This window comes from Canis lupus, chromosome X (assembly GCF_003254725.2).
Source record: "Canis lupus dingo isolate Sandy chromosome X, ASM325472v2, whole genome shotgun sequence".
Taxonomy (NCBI): domain Eukaryota; kingdom Metazoa; phylum Chordata; class Mammalia; order Carnivora; family Canidae; genus Canis; species Canis lupus.
Window position 1 is genome coordinate 120819082 of NC_064281.1, and position 22500 is coordinate 120841581.

General features: G+C 36.6%; 1 protein-coding gene across 2 annotated transcripts in view; it reads right to left on the reverse strand.

Moving 5' to 3' along the window:
- Positions 1 to 22500, reverse strand: part of GABRA3 (gamma-aminobutyric acid type A receptor subunit alpha3) — a 309468-nt gene that overhangs the window by 59586 nt on the left and 227382 nt on the right. For both annotated transcript variants that reach the window (XM_025460685.3, XM_025460684.3), the window contains exon 6: positions 8680 to 8762. In XM_025460685.3, the coding sequence (XP_025316470.1) occupies positions 8680 to 8762 (83 nt within the window). The remainder of the gene's footprint in view (positions 1 to 8679; positions 8763 to 22500) is intronic.

The following is a 22500-nucleotide window of genomic DNA, read 5'->3' on the forward strand; positions in this document are numbered from 1 at the left end:
ATTTTTCAGAAGTCCTTACTCTACCATTTCAGAATTGCTTCCTCATTATAGATGGGGGTTTTGTCAATTTATTTTATATTTTATTTCCAGTATAGTTAACATAGAGTGTTATATTAGTTTCAGGCGTGCATTACAGTGATTCAATAAATCCACACATCACCCAGTGCTCATTACAAGTATACTTCTTAATCTTCATCATTTATTTCACCCATCCTCCCATCCACCTACCCTCTGGTAATCACCATTTTGTTCTCATTAGAGATTATTACTTTTTAAAAGTTATCATGATGCGCCATGACTTCGGGGTTAGGAAGGCCATCTTTATTTATTTATTTTTAAATGTTTTATTTATTTATTCATGAGTGACACAGAGAGAGAGAGGCAGAGACATAGGCAGAGGGAGAAGCAGACTCCCTGTGGGAAGCTCGAGGTGGGACTCGATCTCAGGACCCCAGGATCACCACCTGAGGCAAAGGCAGGTGCTCAACCACTGAGCCACCCAGGCATCCCTCATTAGAGATTATTTTAAGGCTGATTTTCACTGCCCACTTAAGAATTTAAGAACTTAAATTACTCTTTCCTTCTTAATACACTTTCTTTGGCTTTCAGGATGATGTGCTTCCTTAAGTTTCCTCATACTTCACCTTTCCTTGCCTCCATATTTCCTGAGTTATTCTCTTCTCTGTAGCCTTTAAATATTATACTAAGGAGACAATCCTTGATACTTCTATCTATATACAGTCATTTCCTAAGTGATCTCTCCCCACCTATGGCTTTAAATGCTATTTTTATGGATGTCACCTAAATTAAATCTCCAGTCATCTTTTCTGAACACCAGATTAACATCCCATATAATCAGCACTCAGAAGCACTGTTTGTGTCCCTTTTTAAACACAACCCCACCACAAGTAACCACTTTCCTGAATATTGTTTCTATGTGGAAATTCTTTCCTGGCATTTATTAGAAAATTTATATATTTTTCTGAATATTAAATACTGATAAAAATAGTTGAAAATGAGCAAAATGGAAAAAGTTTTATAATTCTATAACTACTAAAGCTTAACAATGGACATAGACATATTACTTATTTGAAGAAACCTACCAATGTCAAGTCAAAAGCAAGACCAAGAAATGCTGGCATATCAAGTCAGAAGTTGTAAAATGTCCAGGTATCAGTAAAGAAGTATATGATGATCTTATCAGTTGATTCTGCTTATTTTAAGTGTATGTTTGTGGCCCTGTATTCTGGTAATGGTGAGTCATTCTTATAAATTGTACATTAATAAATCTACATGCATAGTATACAATATACAATATATACATGCATAGTCTGCAAGTGTTCTTTCAAGAATTAGTTTGAGAAGCAAAATAAACCCTTAAATTGGCAGTTTTGACTTTTGATCCTGTGTAGTGCTGTTTACCTTGCTAAGAGATCCAAAAATATTGTTATTCAAATACTATATAGTAAGATTTCCTGGTGTTTTTCAGTTTTTGAGTATCTTTTATATGCTACTGGTCTTTGCTACTGCTTATAAACTATGTCTTATTTATTTAAAAAGTTGGATATTCATAGCAATGAGTAAGGAACATGAAGAAGGTTGGAAATGTTTTATGAATAATATTTGATTTATAAAATTTTTAGGCATTCCAACTCTTATTCCTAAATCCTATAGTTCAATATGTCAGAAGTTTGGATAATATTATCAATAGCTCCTTAATTTCTCTTTCTTCAGTCTCATTGTTAGTGTATAGAAATGCCACTGACTTCTGGGCATTGATTTTGTATCCTGCCACGCTACCGAATTGCTGTATGAGTTCTAGCAATCTTGGGGTGGAGACTTTTGGGTTTTCTATGTAGAGTATCATGTCATCGGCGAAGAGGGAGAGTTTGACTTCTTCTTTGCCAATTGCACCCAAAAGCATAAGATACCTAGGAATAAACCTAACCAAAGATGTAAAGGATCTATACCCTCAAAACTATAGAACACTTCTGAAAGAAATTGAGGAAGACACAAAGAGATGGAAAAATATTCCATGCTCATGGATTGGCAGAATTAATATTGTGAAAATGTCAATGTTACCCAGGGCAATATACACGTTTAATGCAATCCCTATCAAAATACCATGGACTTTCTTCAGAGAGTTAGAACAAATTATTTTAAGATTTGTGTGGAATCAGAAAAGACCCCGAATAGCCAGGGGAATTTTAAAAAAGAAAACCATATCTGGGGGCATCACAATGCCAGATTTCAGGTTGTACTACAAAGCTGTGGTCATCAAGACAGTGTGGTACTGGCACAAAAACAGACACATAGATCAGTGGAACAGAATAGAGAATCCAGAAGTGGACCCTGAACTTTATGGGCAACTAATATTCGATAAAGGAGGAAAGACTATCCATTGGAAGAAAGACAGTCTCTTCAACAAATGGTGCTGGGAAAATTGGACATCCACATGCAGAAGAATGAAACTAGACCACTCTCTTTCACCATACACAAAGATAAACTCAAAATGGATGAAAGATCTAAATGTGAGACAAGATTCCATCAAAATCCTAGAGAAGAACACAGGCAACACCCTTTTTGAACTCGGCCATAGTAACTTCTTGCAAGATACATCCACGAAGGTAGTGAAAGGGAAAAGAAGGGAAGGGGGAAGAAATGTGTGGGAAATATCAGAAAGGGAGACAGAACGTAAAGACTGCTAACTCTGGGAAACGAACTAGGGGTGGTAGAAGGGGAGGAGGGCGGGGGGTGGGAGTGAATGGGTGACGGGCACTGGGTGTTATTCTGTATGTTAGTAAATTGAACACCAATAAAAAAATAAAAAATAAAAAATAAATGAAAAAAAAAAAGAAACAAAAGCAAAAATGAACTATTGGGACTTCATCAAGATAAGAAGCTTTTGCACAGCAAAGGATACAGTCAACAAAACTAAAAGACAACCTACAGAATGGGAGAAGATATTTGCAAATGACATATCAGATAAAGGGCTAGTTTCCAAGATCTATAAAGAACTTATTAAACTCAACACCAAAGAAACAAACAATCCAATCATGAAATGGGCAAAAGACATGAACAGAAATCTCACAGAGGAAGACATAGACATGGCCAACATGCACATGAGAAAATGCTCTGCATCACTTGCCATCAGGGAAATACAAATCAAAACCACAATGAGATACCACCTCACACCAGTGAGAATGGGGAAAATTAACAAGGCAGGAAACAACAAATGTTGGAGAGGATGTGGAGAAAAGGGAACCCTCATACACTGTTGGTGGGAATGTGAACTGGTGCAGCCACTCTGGAAAACTGTGTGGAGGTTCCTCAAACAGTTAAAAATAGACCTGCCCTATGACCCAGCAATTGCACTGTTGGGGATTTACCCCAAAGATACAAATGCAATGAAACGCCAGGACACCTGCACCCCGATGTTTATAGCAGCAATGGCCACGATAGCCAAACTGTGGAAGGAGCCTCGGTGTCCAACGAAAGATGAATGGATAAAGAAGATGTGGTTTATGTATACAATGGAATATTACTCAGCTATTAGAAATGACAAATACCCACCATTTGCTTCAACGTGGATGGAACTGGAGGGTATTATGCTGAGTGAAGTAAGCCAGTCGGAGAAGGACAAACATTATATGTTCTCATTCATTTGGGGAATATAAATAATAGTGAAAGGGAATATAAGGGAAGGGGGAAGAAATGTGTGGGAAATATCAGAAAGGGAGACAGAACGTAAAGACTGCTAACTCTGGGAAACGAACTAGGGGTGGTAGAAGGGGAGGAGGGCGGGGGGTGGGAGTGAATGGGTGACGGGCACTGGGGGTTATTCTGTATGTTAGTAAATTGAACACCAATAAAAAATAAGTTAAAAAAATATTATCAATAGCAATGGTAGATAAACTATTAAAGACTTCTAATACTACAGATTAATTTTGCTGGGTTTTGTATATGATATAAATGGAACCATACACCATATACCTAATGTGTCTAGCTTTTGCTCAGCATCAAATCTGTAACCTCATTCATGTTTCTGAGTATGATATACTTGTCATTGTATAGCATTTCATTGTGTGAATATGTCATAGATTTTTTAATCTGTTCTGATGGATATTAGTTTTCAGTTTGGCTCAACTAAAATTAGCTCTGTTATGAACATTCAGTGTATGCCTTTTGGTAGACCTAAATACTGATTGACTTTTAGAAATATACACAGGACTAGTGGGTGCCTGGGTGATGCAGTTGGTTAAAGCGTCAGACTCTTGGTTTCTGCTCAGGTCCTAATCTCAGGGTCGTGAGATCAAGCCCTGAGTTGGGCTCCACGCTCATTGTGGAGTCTGCATAAAACTGTCTCTCCCTCTCCCTCTGCCCCTCCCTGCCTTCTCTCTCTCTCTCTCAAATAAATAAATAAATGTTCAAAAGAAGAGAGAGATATTCAGAATTACAAATGCTAGATTATATGTGTCTGTCCAATACTAGTAGATAACACCAATTTCCTAGAAACTTTGTACAATTTTACATTCCTATTAACAGTACATAAGAGTACAGTTGTGTTCCATATCCACACCAAGATTTTGTATTTTCTATCTTTTTTCATTTTAGTTATTCGAGTGGCTATGGAGTAGTACCCTCTGGATTTTAATTTGCATTTCCCTGCTGACTAATGTAATGGATCACTTTACATGTGTGTGTGATTGGGAAACCCTGTTTTACAAGGTGCCTGTTCAACACTTTGACTTTTGTTTTCTATTGAGGTTTCTGTCTACTACTTATAGATTTGTAGGGGGAGGGTCTTAATAATTATGGATTTGAGTCATTTGTCATGTATATGCAATGCAAAATTTTCTCTCATCCTATGGCTGGCCTTTTCACCATTGTCTTTTGATAAAAAGAATGAATTTTTAATATATTCTAAGTCATCCTCTTTTACGTTTGTGATTGGCACTATACTAAGTCCTGTTTAAGTAATCTCTACCTCTTTCAAGATCATGAAGACATTCTCTAATATTTTCCTCTAAAAAATTTATTGTTTTACCTTTCACCATTTTATATTTATATCTATTTATATCCATCTGGAATTCATTTTTATGTATAATGAGAGATACAAGTCAAGATTTCTCTTTCTTCTACCTTCCTTTTCTCCCTCTTTCCCTCCTTTTCCCTTTTCCTCTCTTTTTTGGACTTTCTATTATATCCCATTAACCTACTTGCCTATCTTTCCAACAATAATACCTACAGCTTTAAAACTTTAAAATATAAGTCTTGATACTGGTACTAGATTTGATTTGATTGTAGGTTCTCCAGTTTTATTTTTCTTCTTCAAGATTGCCTTATTTATTTTTGGCACTTTTATATTTCTATATAAACTTTGGAATCAGGGATCCCTGGGTGGCTCAGTGGTTGAGCACCTGCCTTCGGCCTGGGGCGTGATCCTGGAGTCCTGGGATCAAGTCCCACATCGGGCTCCCTGGGTGGAGCCTGCTTCTCCCTTTGCCTGTGTCTCTGCCCCTCTCTCTCTGTCTGTCTCTCTCTGTCTCTCATGAATAAATAAATAAAGTCTTTAAAAAAAAACAACTTTGGAATCAGTGTTGTTCTCTTTGCATTTATCCTTTTTGGTGTTTACCAACTTCTTGAATCTTTGGATTGATAACTTTATTTTTTATTTTTTTAAAGATTTTATTCATTTATTTATGAAAGACACAGAGAGAGAGGCATAGACACAGGCAGGGGGAGAAGCAGACTCCCTGCAGGGAGCCCAACAGGGAGTCCAACCTGAGCCAAAGGCTGATGTTCAACTGCTGAGCCACCCAGGTGCCCTGGATTGATAACTTTAAAAGCATTTAGCCTTTAGCTACTTAATTATTGTTTTTGCTCCTTTCTCTTCTGTTTTTCTTCTGCAAAATTACACTCACTACAATTTATTTTGCTGTATCCCACATGTTTCTTACTCTTTTCTGTATTTCATCTCTCTGTGCTCAGTTTTGTTCTTTTTTGTTTACCCATTTTTTAATGTTATCCAATTCTGTATTCTACTTTTAAATCTATGCATTGAATTCTGAATTTTGCATATAAGTAATATCTAATTTGTTTTTCTTTATATATTCTAATTTTCTGTTGAAATTCTGTTTTATCTCTTATCTATTTTATTCATCTTTTCTTCTTTTTCTTAAACATATTAACCATTGTTTTTAAAAGTCTTCGTCTATAAACTCACATCTGGGTCACCTGCTGATCTATTCCCATATTCCATTTTTGTTTTAAAATCTTGGTAAAGGTCATATGGTCCTCTGTTGCTATGCCTAATGATTTTTCTATTGATTTGCAGACATAGTATAACAAACTGTAGAATTTTCAGATGATGTTGATTTCCACCAGAAAGGCTTCATTCTTTCCTTGCTAAACAGCTAGTGTGGGAGAATTATTACCTTAATCCCATAAGAGACTGAGTTGGATTATAGTTTTGGTTAAATTTGGTATGTCTCTGCTGTTCCCCTGTAACTAGGACATAGCTTCTATGGAGTTTTAAACTGATAGCCTGGCATGACTTATTTTTTATAGCATTGGTAAACCAGCTTCACTTTTCAGAGGTGTTCATATTTTTTTTTAGCCTTATGATTTGTGCATATTCAAAATTTAGCAATTGTATTGAGAGGGACATTAGCCAAGAGTTTGAGACCATCTAGATCTCTATTTTTATCACGTTAGCTCTCTGTGACCATCATGACCATCAAAACTATTGTTTTTTCCCCTATCATCTAGCAGCAGCCCCAAGCTTAGGGCCAAACTTGAATTCTAACCTGCAATCTGTGGCCAGAATTGTCAAATACCACAAAAAAATTAAGAAGCTGCAGATCACAAATTCATCTATAAGAGATTCTATTCTTTTTCCAGAATTTTTGTCTTTTGGTTCTCATTGCTTCTACTGTACTAGGTTTTCTAATTGTTCATGAGGGGAGCACTGTTCACCCACAGACACTCTTTCTCACTGTTTTACCACTGTCACTGTAATCTGAGTTATTATCATTTCTCATCTGAATTACTGCAATAACCTTTTAACTGGACTTCCTTCTTCTATTCTTCTTATATTTATATTTTTAATAGAGTATCCATAATGATTCTTTTAAAACATAAGTCATATAATGTAATCATTTTGTTCCAAATGTTCCAACCACTCCTCATTTTCTCTTAAAATTCAAAGCCCTTTAATGTCCTACAAGACTCTGGATGACATGGCCTCTTCTTTGATCTCATCCTCTCCTAGTACTTTCCCCTTTACTGTGTCTAGCTATATTGGATGTTCCTTGGAGAAGCCAGACACTTTTCTGACTTGGGGTCTTATCCCTGGATGTTCCCTCTACCTGGAGCAGTTTCCTCTAATATCTGCATTGTTAATGCTGTTATCTCCTTAAAATTTCTGCTTAATTGTCACTTTTTCAAAGATGCCTATGCTGATTGCCCTATTTTAAATTTCAATGGCAACACCTATCTTCCACCTAGACAAGACTGATACCCCTTATTCTGCAGTACTTTTATGTCTTCCCATGGTAATTTTCACTTTACAACACACTTTATACTTTACATTTCAATCTGTTGTTTATTTTCTCTTCCACCATCCCTCTCTCCTCTATAAGCTCCACAAAGACAGGGTCTTTGTTTTATTCATGGATGTATTCTAAGCTCCTACAATAGAGCCTGGCACATAAGAGACAATCTATAAGTATTTTACAATGATTGAAAAAATATGTCACATGTAATTATTTGGGTCATTTCAAATGTACTTTCTACTTTAAAATATAGAGCTAAATTTAATTTAGACACAATCAACACAGACCTTGATATATTGCTCAGATGACTCCCTATATGAAATTTACTTTAAAATTCTTAGAGTTAGAAACTCACTCAAATTCTATTCAATTTTGATTTTTCTAACTTTCTTGAAAATGGGCTATGTATTTACTCATTTCTCTGTCAGATTTACAGTTAATGGTAAAGGCAATACTCTGTAAAAATGAGAAAATTTCCAGGGTCTCTTTCTATCTACCATTTACTGCAGAGAATTAGATAGAACTATATGAGATGCAAGTAAAATAGGCATTTCAAAAATATAAACACGTTCTCTTTTGGAGATCTTGTCCTTCGGAAGCTGCTACTATACTCTATATTGGCTCTGGTTTTTTTTTGTTGTTGTTGTTGTTGTTGTTGTTCATTCATTCATTCTCAAGTTTTTATTTAAATTGCAGTTAGTTAACATACAGTGTACTGTTAGTTTCAGGTGTTACAATGTTTAACATACAGTGTACTGTTAGTTTCAGGTGTTACAATGTAGTGATTCATCACTTATGTACAACACTCAGTGTTCATCACAATATATTAACTCTGTCTTGCTATACCTTCTGGACAATTAGGAAACAGATGTTAATGTTTCAATCTAATGACAAAAATGAGTCTGAAATGGTGAGATAATATTTGCTATCTAGAAAGAAAACAATTAAAAGCTAAGTCTCCTCCTGACCAGTTAGTACTATTCAACCCCACGCTCCTACCCCATTCCCATACCAGCCTGGTTCAGCTTTAGATTTCAGCTTTAAAAACTACTAGGGGACAGAACAGGAAATACTGTTTCTTTTGGAAGAAGATCAGGTAAACAGAAAGTGACAAAATACGTACAGCTTCCAAACTTCAGTGGGCAGGCATGTACATCCATAGGAAAATCTTCCAAATGCATGGGGCACTCAGCATGAATTGTTAACCTAAAAGAAAGGAGAACAGAAAATGAGATTAAGCTAAACTGAATGGGGTTAAAAACAGAACTGAGTTCCTATTCATCAACAATGGGGTGCCTCTAAGAATAATGGGGTTTTGTTTATTTAGGTTTAGTGAGATTGAAGTCTTTATGAACACAAGGGATGAATTAAATGAACTAGAGAGTCTCTCAAAGCAGCATTCAGATTTTTAGATCAGATTTGAATCCCATCTTACCGCTTTTAGAGAAACAAATATAATTATCTTCTGTAGCTGAGTTCCTTTACTCAGCTCTCCTCCTCAAAGAAGCCTGAAAACACAAGATCCTGACTCATTCACTCCTGGTAGCAGTTTAGTTATTTATTAAGTAATTCTCAACAGGCTATCAAGTAAGTTAACCAATTTAAAGACTGCACTGGAAAGATGAATATCTTTACCCTGATAATGAATAAGAACAAAAGATGGCTCTGCTGCGTACAGCAACTGCGATAGCTTTGTTGAAGAAGATGACTCTTGGGGAACACATATACACACTTGTGTATGCATGCACATGCATACACGTGCACACACACAGACACACACACACAACTAGTCAGGAAAAAATATATAAAGGTAATAGGGGACATCAAAAACCTCAGAGGTTAAGTCTAAAGATCTCATGCTTTCTTTATAGGAATAACATGTAGGAGAGACTTTATGGATTCCTCAATGAAAATCTGAATGGGGTATGATTTGCCATGCCCACATATTCATTTTTCTGCTTTAGTCTGCTTAAATTATCTATTCAAGATTTCCCCTCTGGGTTCTTTAAAGAATTTTGAGCTTTAGTTTTCCTTTCCTACATAGATAGTAGCCTCCTATGTAGAAATGGGACCTACACAGCAAAAATTCAGAGTTCTTTGGAGCCTAGCTCTAATTAGTTATTTCTAGTTAATCAGTATATCTCCCAGTTATACTGGATTCAATCTATGCCATCCTCTTGGAGTTCTAGGTGGCCAACTTGCCAGCATCTCCAACCCTAGTTAATTGTTAAACCTGATGAATGTGTAACACTTCACAAATGATCAGAGGAACAATACTAGACAATGTACAAAGCAGGCTGATTTAAAAAAAATATGTTCAGGTGTGTATTAGCAACAACTCTAGGATAAAAGGCAGAAAACAAGTATATGCCCATCTCTTATTTTTAGTTCTCCTATCTAAACGGTAAGAGATAGAAACTAGATGGCAAGTGTCCTTGTAGACCTAATTAATCCCTTTGATATTCATAAAATTTTCCATGTGTCTTGGACAAAAGCTTAATTCTCAAGTCAGCCTGCAATATCCTACCAATTCACTCTTTATTCTCAAGGAATAAAGGGGGTTTCATAATTCAAGGAATTTGACACACGGAAATGTATTTTACTCAGAAACCTGTTCCTTGTGTTGGATACTTAAAAGATTTCATGAGGGTTTAATAAAGAAAATTGTGTTCCTTCTTTCCACTTATATTAGTATTTCTAAGACACTGCCTTTTATGAGTAATACCAAGGGGAAATTACTTTATGTCTACCCAGCAGTCCTGGAGACATGGCAAATAAGACCACAACAAATAGATTATCAAAGCAAGATGCAAAGGGTACTGATTTCTGATTAATGGAGGATCTTATTTATATAACTTTTCTGTCTTCTTTCCCACACACTCTGCGCTCATCCTACCTAGGCACACAGCAGAGAAGAGAGAGCAGATGTGGGTGAGAGCAGGGTATTTCACAAGCCAGATTATACTGTGATCTTTTTAAGATTTTATTTATTTAAGAGAGAGAAAGAGAGTACAAGCAGAAGGAGGGGCAGTGGGAAAGGGAGAATCAGGCTCCTGCTCAGCAGGGAGCCCAATGTGGGGCTCTATCCCAGGACCGAGGGTTCATGTCCCAAGTCAAAAGCAGATGCCAAACTGACTGAGACACCCAGGTGCCCCAATGTGCCGTGTTCTTCTCATTGGTTCTTTTTTAAAAATGTTGTCCTTTTTTAAAAAAGATTTTATTTATTTATTCATGAGAGATAGAGAGAGAGGCAGAGACATGGACAGAGGGAGAAGCAGGCTCCCTGCAGGGAGACCTATGTGGGGCTCAATCCCAGGACCCCAGGATCACACCCTGAGCCGAAGACAGACACTCAACCACTGACCCACCCAGGCATCCCTTCTCATTGGTTCTTAAGCACATCCTAATGCTCTCTGACATCCCATGTCATACTGTCTTCTTCCTTTCTTCCTTCTCTTTACCTTGTTAGAACTTTCAAGACCCCTTCAAGCTTCTCTGCAGCAGAAAGCAGACTAACTATACTCAGACTAATATCCTCATCACTATATGTCATAAACATTTCCATCCCCTCCAAAAGTTTCCTTCCACTCTCTTTTTATTATTGTTGTTGTTATTGTTGTTGTTTCATATGACAAGAACACTTAACATAAGATCTGTCCACTTAGCAAATTTTTAAGTATACTATAGAATATTGTTAATTGAGAAAAGGACCTGAATAGATATTACTCCAAAGAAGACATATAACACAGGTATATTAAAAGGTACTCAATATCACTAATCATCAGGGAAATGCAAATGAAAACCACAATGAGATATTACCTCATACCTGTTAGATAGATTATTATCAAAAAAGACAAGAGATAGCAAGTGTTGATGAGGATGTGGAGAAAAGGCAACCCTGTGCACTGTTAGTGGGAATGTAAATTGGTGCAGCCACTAGGGAAAACAGTATGGAGGTGCTTCAAAAAATTAAAAATAGAATTACCTTAGGATCCAGCAATCTTACTTTTAAGAATATATATACAAAGTTACTGAAATCAGGATTTCAAAGAGATATCTGCATTCCCATGTTCATTACAGCATTATCCACAATAGCCAAGACATGGAAGCAATCTAAGTATTCATCAATAGGTGGATAAGAAAATGTATATAAACATACAATGGAATATCATTTAGCCTTAACAAAAAAAGGACATCCTGCCTTTTCAACCACATTGATGAACTTAGACGACATTATGCTAAGTGAAATAAACCAGAGAAAGAAAGATAAATAACTCCAAATACTATAATCTCTCTTAGATGTAGAATCTAAAATAGTCAAACTCATAGAAGCAGAGAGTAGAATGGTGATTGCCAGGGCCTGGTGGGGAGGGAAGGGGGAGATATTAGTGAAACAGTACTAAGTCTTAGTTTTACAAGGTAAATAAGTCCTAGAGACCTATTGTACAGCAAATTATCTTTAGTGGGTTTTTCATGAAAGGCCAGAGGCCCCTCAAAATGTGACATTCAGATCATAGGGACTGTGTTCCAGTCCAAGGTTTGGCCTGCTTTGATTCTTATGCAAAAACAAGACAGGAAAAAAAGAAAAAAACAAGACAGGAAGTAAGAGGCAATTCAGGAAATAAGAGGCAATTCAGGAAATCTCTTTCTCTAGGGGTAAAGGATACAGGATAGAAAGGAAGCCCTTTTTAGCACTGCATGTGTGCATACATGTGTACACATGCACACACTCCCCCTCCCCTCCATTACTGTGTTTTGCAGCATCCTGGCTTCCTTGTCACCCTACCCTTTGCTGCTCAACAGTTGGTTTCTATTACACCAGAGTAAAAAGTTACAGTTTTATTACTGCTATGGCCCCCTAACTGGTCTCTCTGCTGTCACCCTTTGCTTTTACAGTGTATTCTCCACACAATAGCTTTCTAATGCTTCCTTATCATTTTTAAGTATGCATGCATGTATGTACATACGTATGTATGTATTTGACAAAGAGAGAGAGAGAGGATGCATACAAGCAGGGGGAGAGGGAGAAGCAGACTCCCCGCTGAGGAGGGAGCCTGACATGGGGCTCAATCCCAGGAGCCCAGGACATGACCTGAGCCAAAGGCAAGATGTTTAACAGACTGAGTCACCCAGGTGCCCCTAATGATTCCTCATCTCCTACAGACAAAAAGCCAAAGTCCTTGTCATGGCTGAGAGGGTCTTGTATGACCTTCTGTTCCCCTCTGGCTTATCTCCTACAATGCCCTCCATTGTTCACTTTGTTCTAGCCACACTGGCTTCCTTGCTGCCTTATTGAAAACATCTGGTTTTATTTCCTCAGGTGTTTTACATATGATGAAACTGAAGGGAAGGAAATTGTCCATATCACCTAACAAGTCTGGTCCAGAGCTGACTAAAAATTTCCTGATTCTTTGGTGGAGTCATCAAATATTTTTTCTAAAGATTTTATTTATTTATTCATAAGAGACAAAGAGAGAAGGCAGAGACATAGGCAGAGGGAGAAGCAGGCTCCTCGCAGGGAGCCCATTGTGGGACTTGATCCTGGGACTCCAGGATCAAACCCTGAGCTGAAGGCAGACACTCAACCACTGAGCCAACCAGGCGTCCCTCATCAAGATTTTTGACCACCTACTAGGTGTCAGTTATTATTCTAAGCAATTTAAGTACATTAGTAAACATACCAAGAATGCTGCTCTCTAGGGCTTACATTTGAGTAGAGGGAAGACCAAAAAAAAATTAAAAGGTAAATAAGTAAGTAAGAAAATAAATAAATAAATCATTAGTAAAAGGTAATATGCCTCAGGAAGAAAAATAATATGTGAGTAAAAAGTATTAGAGAGGGATTGCAATTTTCAATAGGGTGTTTAGGGAATACCTCACTGAGTAGGTGACATTGGAGCAATGACCTGAAGGAAATGAGACTGAGCCTTGTAGACACTTGGAGGAAGAACATTAAAAGTAGTGGGAGTAATAAATGCAAAGGCCTTGAGGTAGAAGTTTGTCCAGTATATTCAAGGAATAGCAAGTAGACCACTGTGGCTATAGTGGAGACATGAAGAGAAAAGATTAATAAAAGACAAATTTAAAGAGGAAATTATGGGAAAATGGCCTTCCTAGAATATTTTGGTTTTCACCTTAAATGAAATATGGAGGTATTGCATGATTTTTAGTAGAATGGTGATTTGATCTAATGTTTTAGGATTATTCTGGCAGCTATGTAAAGAATAACTTGCAGGGCAACAGCAGGAAGATGAAATTCAGCACCCATTCATGATCCAAAACTCTCAAAAAACCACAAATAGAAGGTAACTTTGTCAACTGATAAATAATATTTATGAAAAATCTACATTTAGAATCATACTTTATGATGAAAGACTACTTCCTCTTACAATCATGAACAAGATAATGATGTCCACTCTCTCTCATTAAGCATTTTCTTGGAGATTTTAATCAGTCTAAGAAGAAAAGCAATGGGAAGTGACTGCTAATGGTTATGGAGTTTCTTTTTTAGAGCAATTAAAATATTCTGAAGTTACATATTGGTGATGGCTGCACAACCCTGTAAATATATCAGAAAACATTTACTTATACACTTTAAAAGGGTAAATTATGGGACATGTGAATCATATTTCAGTAAAGCTATTTACAAATTTAGGCAAGCTATGGGTGCCTGGTGGCTCAGTTGGTTAGGCATCTGCCTTTGGCTCAGGTCATGTTCTCAGGGTCCTGGGATCAAGGCCCACATGGAGCCCCACATGGAGCCCCACATTGAGCTCCCTGATCAGCAGGGAGTCTGCTTCTCCCTCTCCCTCTGCTCCTCCCCCCTTGCTCAGGTGTGTATTCTCTCTCTCTCTCTTTTAAATACATAAATGAAATCTTTTAAAAAATTTAGGCAAGCTAAAGAAGTTAAAGACATAAAAAAGGGAAAATAAGAGGCAAAACTGTCTTTAATTTCAAGTAACAGTTTTTAGATATTCCATATTTATAGAAGTCCTAACATCATTAAGATTCTCTCCAAATTAATCAATAGATTCAACACATTCCTTATCAAAATCTCAGAAGCTTTTCTTTTTGTAAAAATAGCAAGCTGATTCTAAAAGTTATATAGGAATACAAAGAATCTGGAATAGGTAATACATATTTAAAAAGAAAAAAAAACTGTGAGTACTTTTACTTCCCAACTTCAAAATATACCAGTAAGCTACAGTAATCAATACAGCATGGACTTGGTCTAAAGATAGGCAATATAGATGAAAGGAAAAGAATAGAAAGTCCAGAGATGAACTTCCACATTTATGGTGAGTTGATTTTGACCAAGGTTCAAGGCAATTCAATGCATAAAAAAATAGCAATTTCAATAAATGGTGCTGGGATAATATCTACATGCAAAAAAAGATGAACATAGACTCTTATATCATAAACAAAAATCAACTCTAATGGAACATAGACTAAAATTTAAGAGCTAAAAGTACTAAAAAATCATAGAAGAAAAATCTTTATAATCTGGAGTCAAAGATTTCTTAGAACAACAAAAATATGAGCTATAAAAAATAAAAAGTATGAAAAAATGGACTCATCAAAATTTAAACATTTTGCTCTTCAAAAGACACCATAAGAAAAAAACAGAAAAAAAGAAAATGAAAAGACAGCCATAAAATGGGTAAATATATTTGTGAATCATGTATTGATAAAGAATCTGTATTAAGAAAATATAAATAATTCTTACAACTCAAAAATGAGAAAAACAGCCCAATTTGAAAATGAGGAAGATATTTAAATATACATTTAATTAAAAAAATTTTGTCAAGTAATACGGACTTAAAAAGATACACAACCTCATTAGTCATTTAGGGAAATACAAATTAAAATCACAGTGAGATACTGCTACATGTGTATTAGAATGGCTAAAATAAAAAAAGACTGACAATATCAAGTGTTTCCAAGAATTTGGATAAAATGTAACCTCATAAATCATTGGTGGAAATGTATAATGCTAAAGCACACTTTGGAAAACATTTTGGCAGTTTCTTAAAAAATTAAACATATACTTCCTTTAAAAGCCTGTGGTTCCACTCTAATTCTTTTTTATCCAAGAGAGAAACATATGTCCTTGGAAAGACTTGTTCATGGAATTATTTACGATAGCCAAAAGTTGGGAACAACCTAATGTCCACCAAATAATGAATGAACAAAATGTGGTAGATTCACACAATAGAATATTAATCATTAATGAAAAGGAATAAGGACAACAACATGAGGGCACTTGGATGGCTCAGTTGAGCACCCAACTCTTGATTTCAGCTCAGTTCATGATCTCAGGGTCAAGATAGAGCCCTGTGCAGACTCTGCACTTGGGCAGGACCCTGCCTAAAATCCTCTCTCTCCCTCTTACTCTCCATTTCCCCATCCTCCTCCTTGCACATTCTCACTCATTCTCTAAAAACAAACAAACATAAGGACAACATGGATGATTCTCAAGTGCATTATGCTACGTGAAAGTAACCAGACACAAAAGGTCACATACTGTATGTTTCTATTCACATTAAGTGTCCAGGAAAGGCAAATCTATAAAGACATGAAGTAGATTAGTGGTTACCTGAGACTGGGGTTGGGAATCAATGATGACTACAGATTCATGGAGAATTTTTTAGAGGTGATAGAAATATTCTAAATCTGTGGTTATAGTTGCACAACTCTGTAAATTTACTAAAAATCATTGAATTGTACTCTTAAAACAGGTAAATTTATCATATGTAAATAATATTTCAAAAAGAGCTCTTATAAAATTAAAAAAAAGCAAGAGAGGCATTATAGCATAGCTTTTAAGAGCATGGATTCCAAAGCTAGACTATAATATTTACAGCCCAACTCTACCTTTTAGTAGCTATATGCAAGTTATTTCAGTTCTCTGTGCTTTGTTAGCTTACATTTTACAAATGCTAATTAAAGTTCTAAAAATGGATAACGTTATGAAGGAAGACAAGAAGTCTAAGGGCTGAGATTCAGGGTACAACAATTGGATTAATGTCTTTTACAATGGATCCTAATACCAGTGATTGTCAAGATCTCATCTATTTCCTATATTATGCTACCAATGGATAGTATAAATTTTACCTCTCTTAGAAGGTATGTATCAGAATCTCAAAGCGGAAAGGAAGCATGAAATAAGGAGGTAAATGACAGGCTGACTATGGTGGTCTGAAAATGTTTACTCCAATGATCATGCTATGCCATCTCATTTAGAATACCTGCTAGTGACTTAGAGCCACTGAGTCAATAGTTTCTTTTCTACTCCTTTGGAACTGAGACAAATTTGTGACTTGGTTATTTGGTGCCCTATCTCATCCCCAATGGAAATATCTAAGTACATTTCCAAAATGAGCACACATATCAGAGACTATTCTTACTATGTGATTTGCTGATTTTTTTTTACTATATCATTGACACAAAAGCCAAGGCTTACTTTATATTTATTATATAGTGCTTTGCATTTTTAGAATTTTTTTGGTACTTGTCTCCTGAACTAGACTGAATACCACACATAAGTCATTTGCTTTTAGGTGGTAATGTACCCAAATGTACTAACCCAACAAGAAAAAATCTCCAACTCAGATGCTTAATGCATCCATGTTCTCAGTACCCATTTGCCTTAGGCCCAAGAAAGCAATCCTCCTGGAAAATGAGTCTCTGGTCCTCATATCTTGATAATACTTCTCACTTTAATAAGCTACATGCCATTTCTTTAGCCTTCTACTACTGCAATGCCTACAACACATTCCTTATCTAGAACACTGTGGAGCTATATGCATAACATTTGTACACCCCAAAATATGCATGTCATACCTCAAGAGTTCTAGAAACTATAAAATGAATATGAATCAAAATGAATCACCTAGTTCTCAACTGCCACACAGAAAAACATCACATTATTTCTAGATTTATGCATATAGAATACCAATTTTTTTAAAGTAGAGGCATAACATAGGAAAAAAATCTAGAGAAGTTTCTGAACTGAAGCTTTAAAGGTTAAAGATTTTTGAGTATTTTTGGGTATACTCAATTTTATTGAGTATATGCACTCATTGTTCAGTGAGATAGTCAACACATTAATAAAGGAAGGAGAAGCTTAAATTTAGTTGGCACAAGGGTCTCTGGAGTTCAGTATGAGTCTCACTGTAGACAATATGTCACCTGGTGTTTTACAAATGGAATAATCTGCTCTGAATTCTGAGAAATGTTCTTTCTAAAAACCAAAGGGTAAAAAACACTATTCCAGAAGTGATTGAGAGGCGAGGCAGTCTCTTTCTATGACCATAGAATAAAGGACAGGATGTGAAATCTATGCTAAAAAAGAAAAGAGAGTAAATCATTACTAGCCATTATCAGTAGAGGATGAGCCATTTCAGATATACAACTACCAAACACCCAAACCAAGCAGCACATTAGTCATAAGAATCCCACATGTCTGCAGGCTTACCATTAAATCCTTGAGGTATAGGCAAAAGGCTTAGTACACTGGAAGGCCCTTGGGCTTCCTAATTGGAAGACCGCCACTTACCACTGCATTTAGCCTTTTAGGGAGTACACATAAGTTTTAACAATTACCTCAGACGCGTAGCTCCAGCCTCATTTTCTAACATTCACACTTTCCCTGACTCTCCAGCCATCTGCAGATATGTGTGACTTCACCACACAAAGCTCTCATGTTTCTGTCTTTGGACACATTGTGTTTTTTTGTTTTGTTTTTTTTTTTTTGCCTAAAATGTCATTTCCCTTGATATGTGTAACAAATTTCCTTCAAGTCCTTGCTCAAATATTACCTCTTCCATAATGCTTTGTATATGTGCTGTAGGCATAGTGAGTTCTCCAGCCCACAGGAATCCCAGAGTTCTTTGGACAAATACTTTAGTTTTTAGTACTGTTCAAAAAACTTTCTAGGCCCAAGATGAAGCTGTTCCTGCTTTGGAAGCTACGTCAACAAACTGAAACTTAGATGACTTCTGTGTTCCTATAAATATTCTACTTAACCAGAAACACAGTATATCTAGTCAGCCAATCCCCAAATGCCAAGCCAACACTGGACCTTTTCATCCCAAACAAGGTTGACTATGTGGCCCTGGCCAATCAGATATTTTCTACCTTTCTCTTCCTACTTCTTTATTCTTTATCCTATGAAAGCTTTCTATCTTCTGCCTCATTTTTCAATTTTGCAAAAAGAGACTGTCCACTTCATGAAGTGAAATAAAGTTTGTTAGTATTACTAAATTGTTTTCTTTAATCATTTTTAGTAGCACATAAGATTATCAGGATCTGTTTATGTGTCTGCCTCCTGAACAGGACTGTAACTTGAAAGAAGAGTCTCTATCATTATAATCCTACACCTATTATGGTGGTTTGCCCATAGGAGATAGGCAATAAATGCTTCTTGACCTAATAAATATTCTGTAAGATAAAGCAGTTATTTTCAATCCTGTTTCCCAGAAGAAGAAACTAGGGCCCAGAGAGGGGAAATGCCTTGTCCATGGTTACATCCTGATATGGGCCAGAGTTGGGGCTCTTACCCAGAGCTCCTACTTCCTACTCTAAAGTTCATTTCAGGGATCCCTGGGTGGCGCAGCGGTTTGGCGCCTGCCTTTGGCCCAGGGCGCGATCCTGGAGACCCGGGATCGAATCCCACATCGGGCTCCCGGTGCATGGAGCCTGCTTCTCCCTCTGCCTGTGTCTCTGCCTCTCTCTCTCTCTGTAACTATCATAAATAAATAAAAATTTAAAAAAAATAAAGTTCATTTCACTAGGACATACAGTCTCCATTATGTCTAGGAGTAGCATCTAAAATAGCTTCATTCTGTGGGATTAGAGGGACTCTCTCTTCTGGTGATCTGTAAATCCCTTCCCCCTTTGTGTTAGAATGAGCTTTTTAAACAGACTCAATCTGTCTGGAGATCAGCTTCTTGCCTTTAAGAATAAAGGCAATTCTTGTTATTTCGAGGCCCTGATTTCCTCTTGCAGCTGACCATTTGTTAATACATTCTTCCTTTCCTCCCTCCAGCTCAATGCCAGTTCTCCTGTGAAACCCTTCCACATTTAGACCCTTGCCTCCAAGTCATAAGGAAACCTGTATTCTTTAGTTCAAAGCACTTCATTGTTGGCTTTTTGTGAAAATTCTAATATGCCTCGTAGTACAATGAATGATCTGTCCCATCTTTCCTGCCAGGATATGAGTTCATGGAAGGTAGGAATTGATATCACCACACAGAGTATGTGGCATAATTTGTGATTGATTGAGGACTTCTACTATTACTTGCTTCTCACCTCATTGTAAGCTTTCTCAGAGCCCAAAATGAGCCACTCCACATCTTCTATGCCCTTACCTCTGTTCATTAGAGTGAGGCTCACTAAGTATGGTTCCGTGAGTCAGTTTCTAGCTTAATGGAAGAGGAACTACAGGTAGAAAGGGCAAAAGCCATAAAAAAAAGGACTGGGAAACAAAGCTATTGGCGCGTGGCTGATTCGATTACATTAAATCCTACAGAGCTAACAGTGTGATCCAAATGCCTTCCCTGGTTCCTGGCCATTTCAGAGGCAATCTCTATAATAAAGATTCATGTGCAAGCTATTTGCATCTAAAGTAGGAAAAGACTAGCTTTCCTGTTATCATTTTCACCATTTACCTTTGAAATAATTTGTCTTTGGAAATCCCAAGTACATAAGCAAAACTGACCCAATTGTACAATCAAAGAATAAAAGAAGGCATGAAGGTCAGAATATGGCAGGAAGCCTCTTTTCATTTCTTCTCAATGATGCAACATAGAAAGTGAGTTCTTGTTTTCTCTAATTTTCAGCTAAATGTAGGACAATATTACTGTGTAGCTTAACACAAAAAGACATCTTGTGCAATGTATTCAATTTTATCAAAATCCCATTGTGTCGAAGTTCTGAGTTTCAGAACTGAATTTCCAACTGCAGCTTGCCATGTGCACCTCAGACTCATTATGCTTAAGTTTTATATCCCTTACATTCCTTTGTTAGAGAAAAGGGTAGGATGGATTAGAGAAAAAACTTTTTGCTTTAACCTAAGAATGATTTGGGTTTCTGTACCAGCTGTACCACTTACTACTGGTATGACTTTGGCTCTACTGAAACTTCAGTTATTAAATATAAAAGTGGGGGTTATTAACACAAAAATCTCCAGAGTGGACATGTGCCAGGACATGTATCAAGCAATTCATAAGGCTTATCACATTTACGTCCCACAGCAGCCATATGAGACAGGCACTGTGAATCATAACAATGATCCTTTTCATAGATAAAGGATTAGCAGTAGTCTTACTGCAGAACCTATCTTCTTAATCACATTGCTGTGTGCAATAATGCACAATCACTGCCATGAGAAATGAGATAAATATATGTGAAGCACCTAGCACATCACCTGGTATATAGAAAATCTTAAATAAGTGTAAATTCTCTAAACACACTTTCCTCTCTATAAAATATCTGCTGCTTCTTTTACATTGCTTTAAAAAAATACCATCACAATCCTCTCAGTACCCAGGGAGAGTTGTAAGGGACATTCTCATTATGCTCTCTTCTTCATTATCCCACATCTAGCTAGACACCAAGTTCTTTTGAAACCTCTCTTTTCTTCTCCACTCTTACTTTTTGCTGCCTTTGCTTCATCCATAAATAGTTTTCTCTGGACTACAAGATGGTCAACTAACTGGTATCCCTGCTTCGAATTGATTCTCCAGAGTGCAACCTGACATTTTAATTAAAAAAAACAAAAAAAACAAAAAAAAAACCTCTGGAATTGGCAGACAATTGTCAGCTGTTCACCAAATCCATTTCTTTTCCCAGCCTGTCTTGCAGTTAGGCATGTCCATGTGATCTCATTCTAGTCAAAGAAATATCAGTAGAAATAAGTATACTACTCAAATCCAGACTTTAAACACTTCCCACATACAATCCTCCATGCTCTTTCCTCTTCAACTCACTTGATAAAGAGAAGCACAGTGGTCTTGGAAGACATGTATTGAATATGGTAGAAACACCAGATGAAAGGAGCTTGGGTCCCTGAAACATCACTTAGGAATGAGCCACCTGCTTTGAAATTTATAGAGCAAAAAATACACTTCCATCAGGTTTAAACTACTACACATTTTTGGGTTCACAAAATTGTCACATAAATGATCTGAGCATGCTGCTCCTTTTTAGAAAAACTAATAATGCTTCCCTATAAGTACAGAATGAATATACTCTGTATCTCTTCCAGATTATTATCCCTTATCTGTTATGCAAAATTCTTCCAAATAGGCATGCTATGTGGCTATATTTAGCATTACCCCACCTTATCACTGCCATTCTCCAAAAGCTTATTTACTGCTCCACATTCAATATGAATGTTAATACTTGAATTATTATCACTTCTCTAACCATACTTCCATTATCCCAAGGGACTTCTTTACTTATTGGGAGCACTCACGACATACTGATCATCACCAACTTCCAATTAGGCACCAAATACCACCAATGCTACATGTTGTATATCCATCTCCTTTTTCAAACTTATTTAGTGGAAAAAGCAGTAGCTTGAGACAGACCTGCATTTGCTCAATAAATGCATCATTTCAGCAAATAATCTATTTTAAAAATTATTTATTCATTTATTTTTTTACTTTTTATTTAAATTCCGTTTAATTAACATATGCTGTATTATTAGTTTCAGAGGTAGAATTCAGTGATTCATCAGTTGCATATAACACTCAGTGCTATTTCAAAGTACCCTCCTTAATGGTCATTACCCAGTTACCCCATCTGCCCACCCATCTCCCCTCCAGCAACCCTCAGTTTGTTTCCTATAGTTAAGAGTCTCTAATGTTTTGACTCCCTTTCTGTTTTTCTCTTATTTTCCTTTCCCTTCCCCTGTGTTAATCTGTTTTGTTGCTTA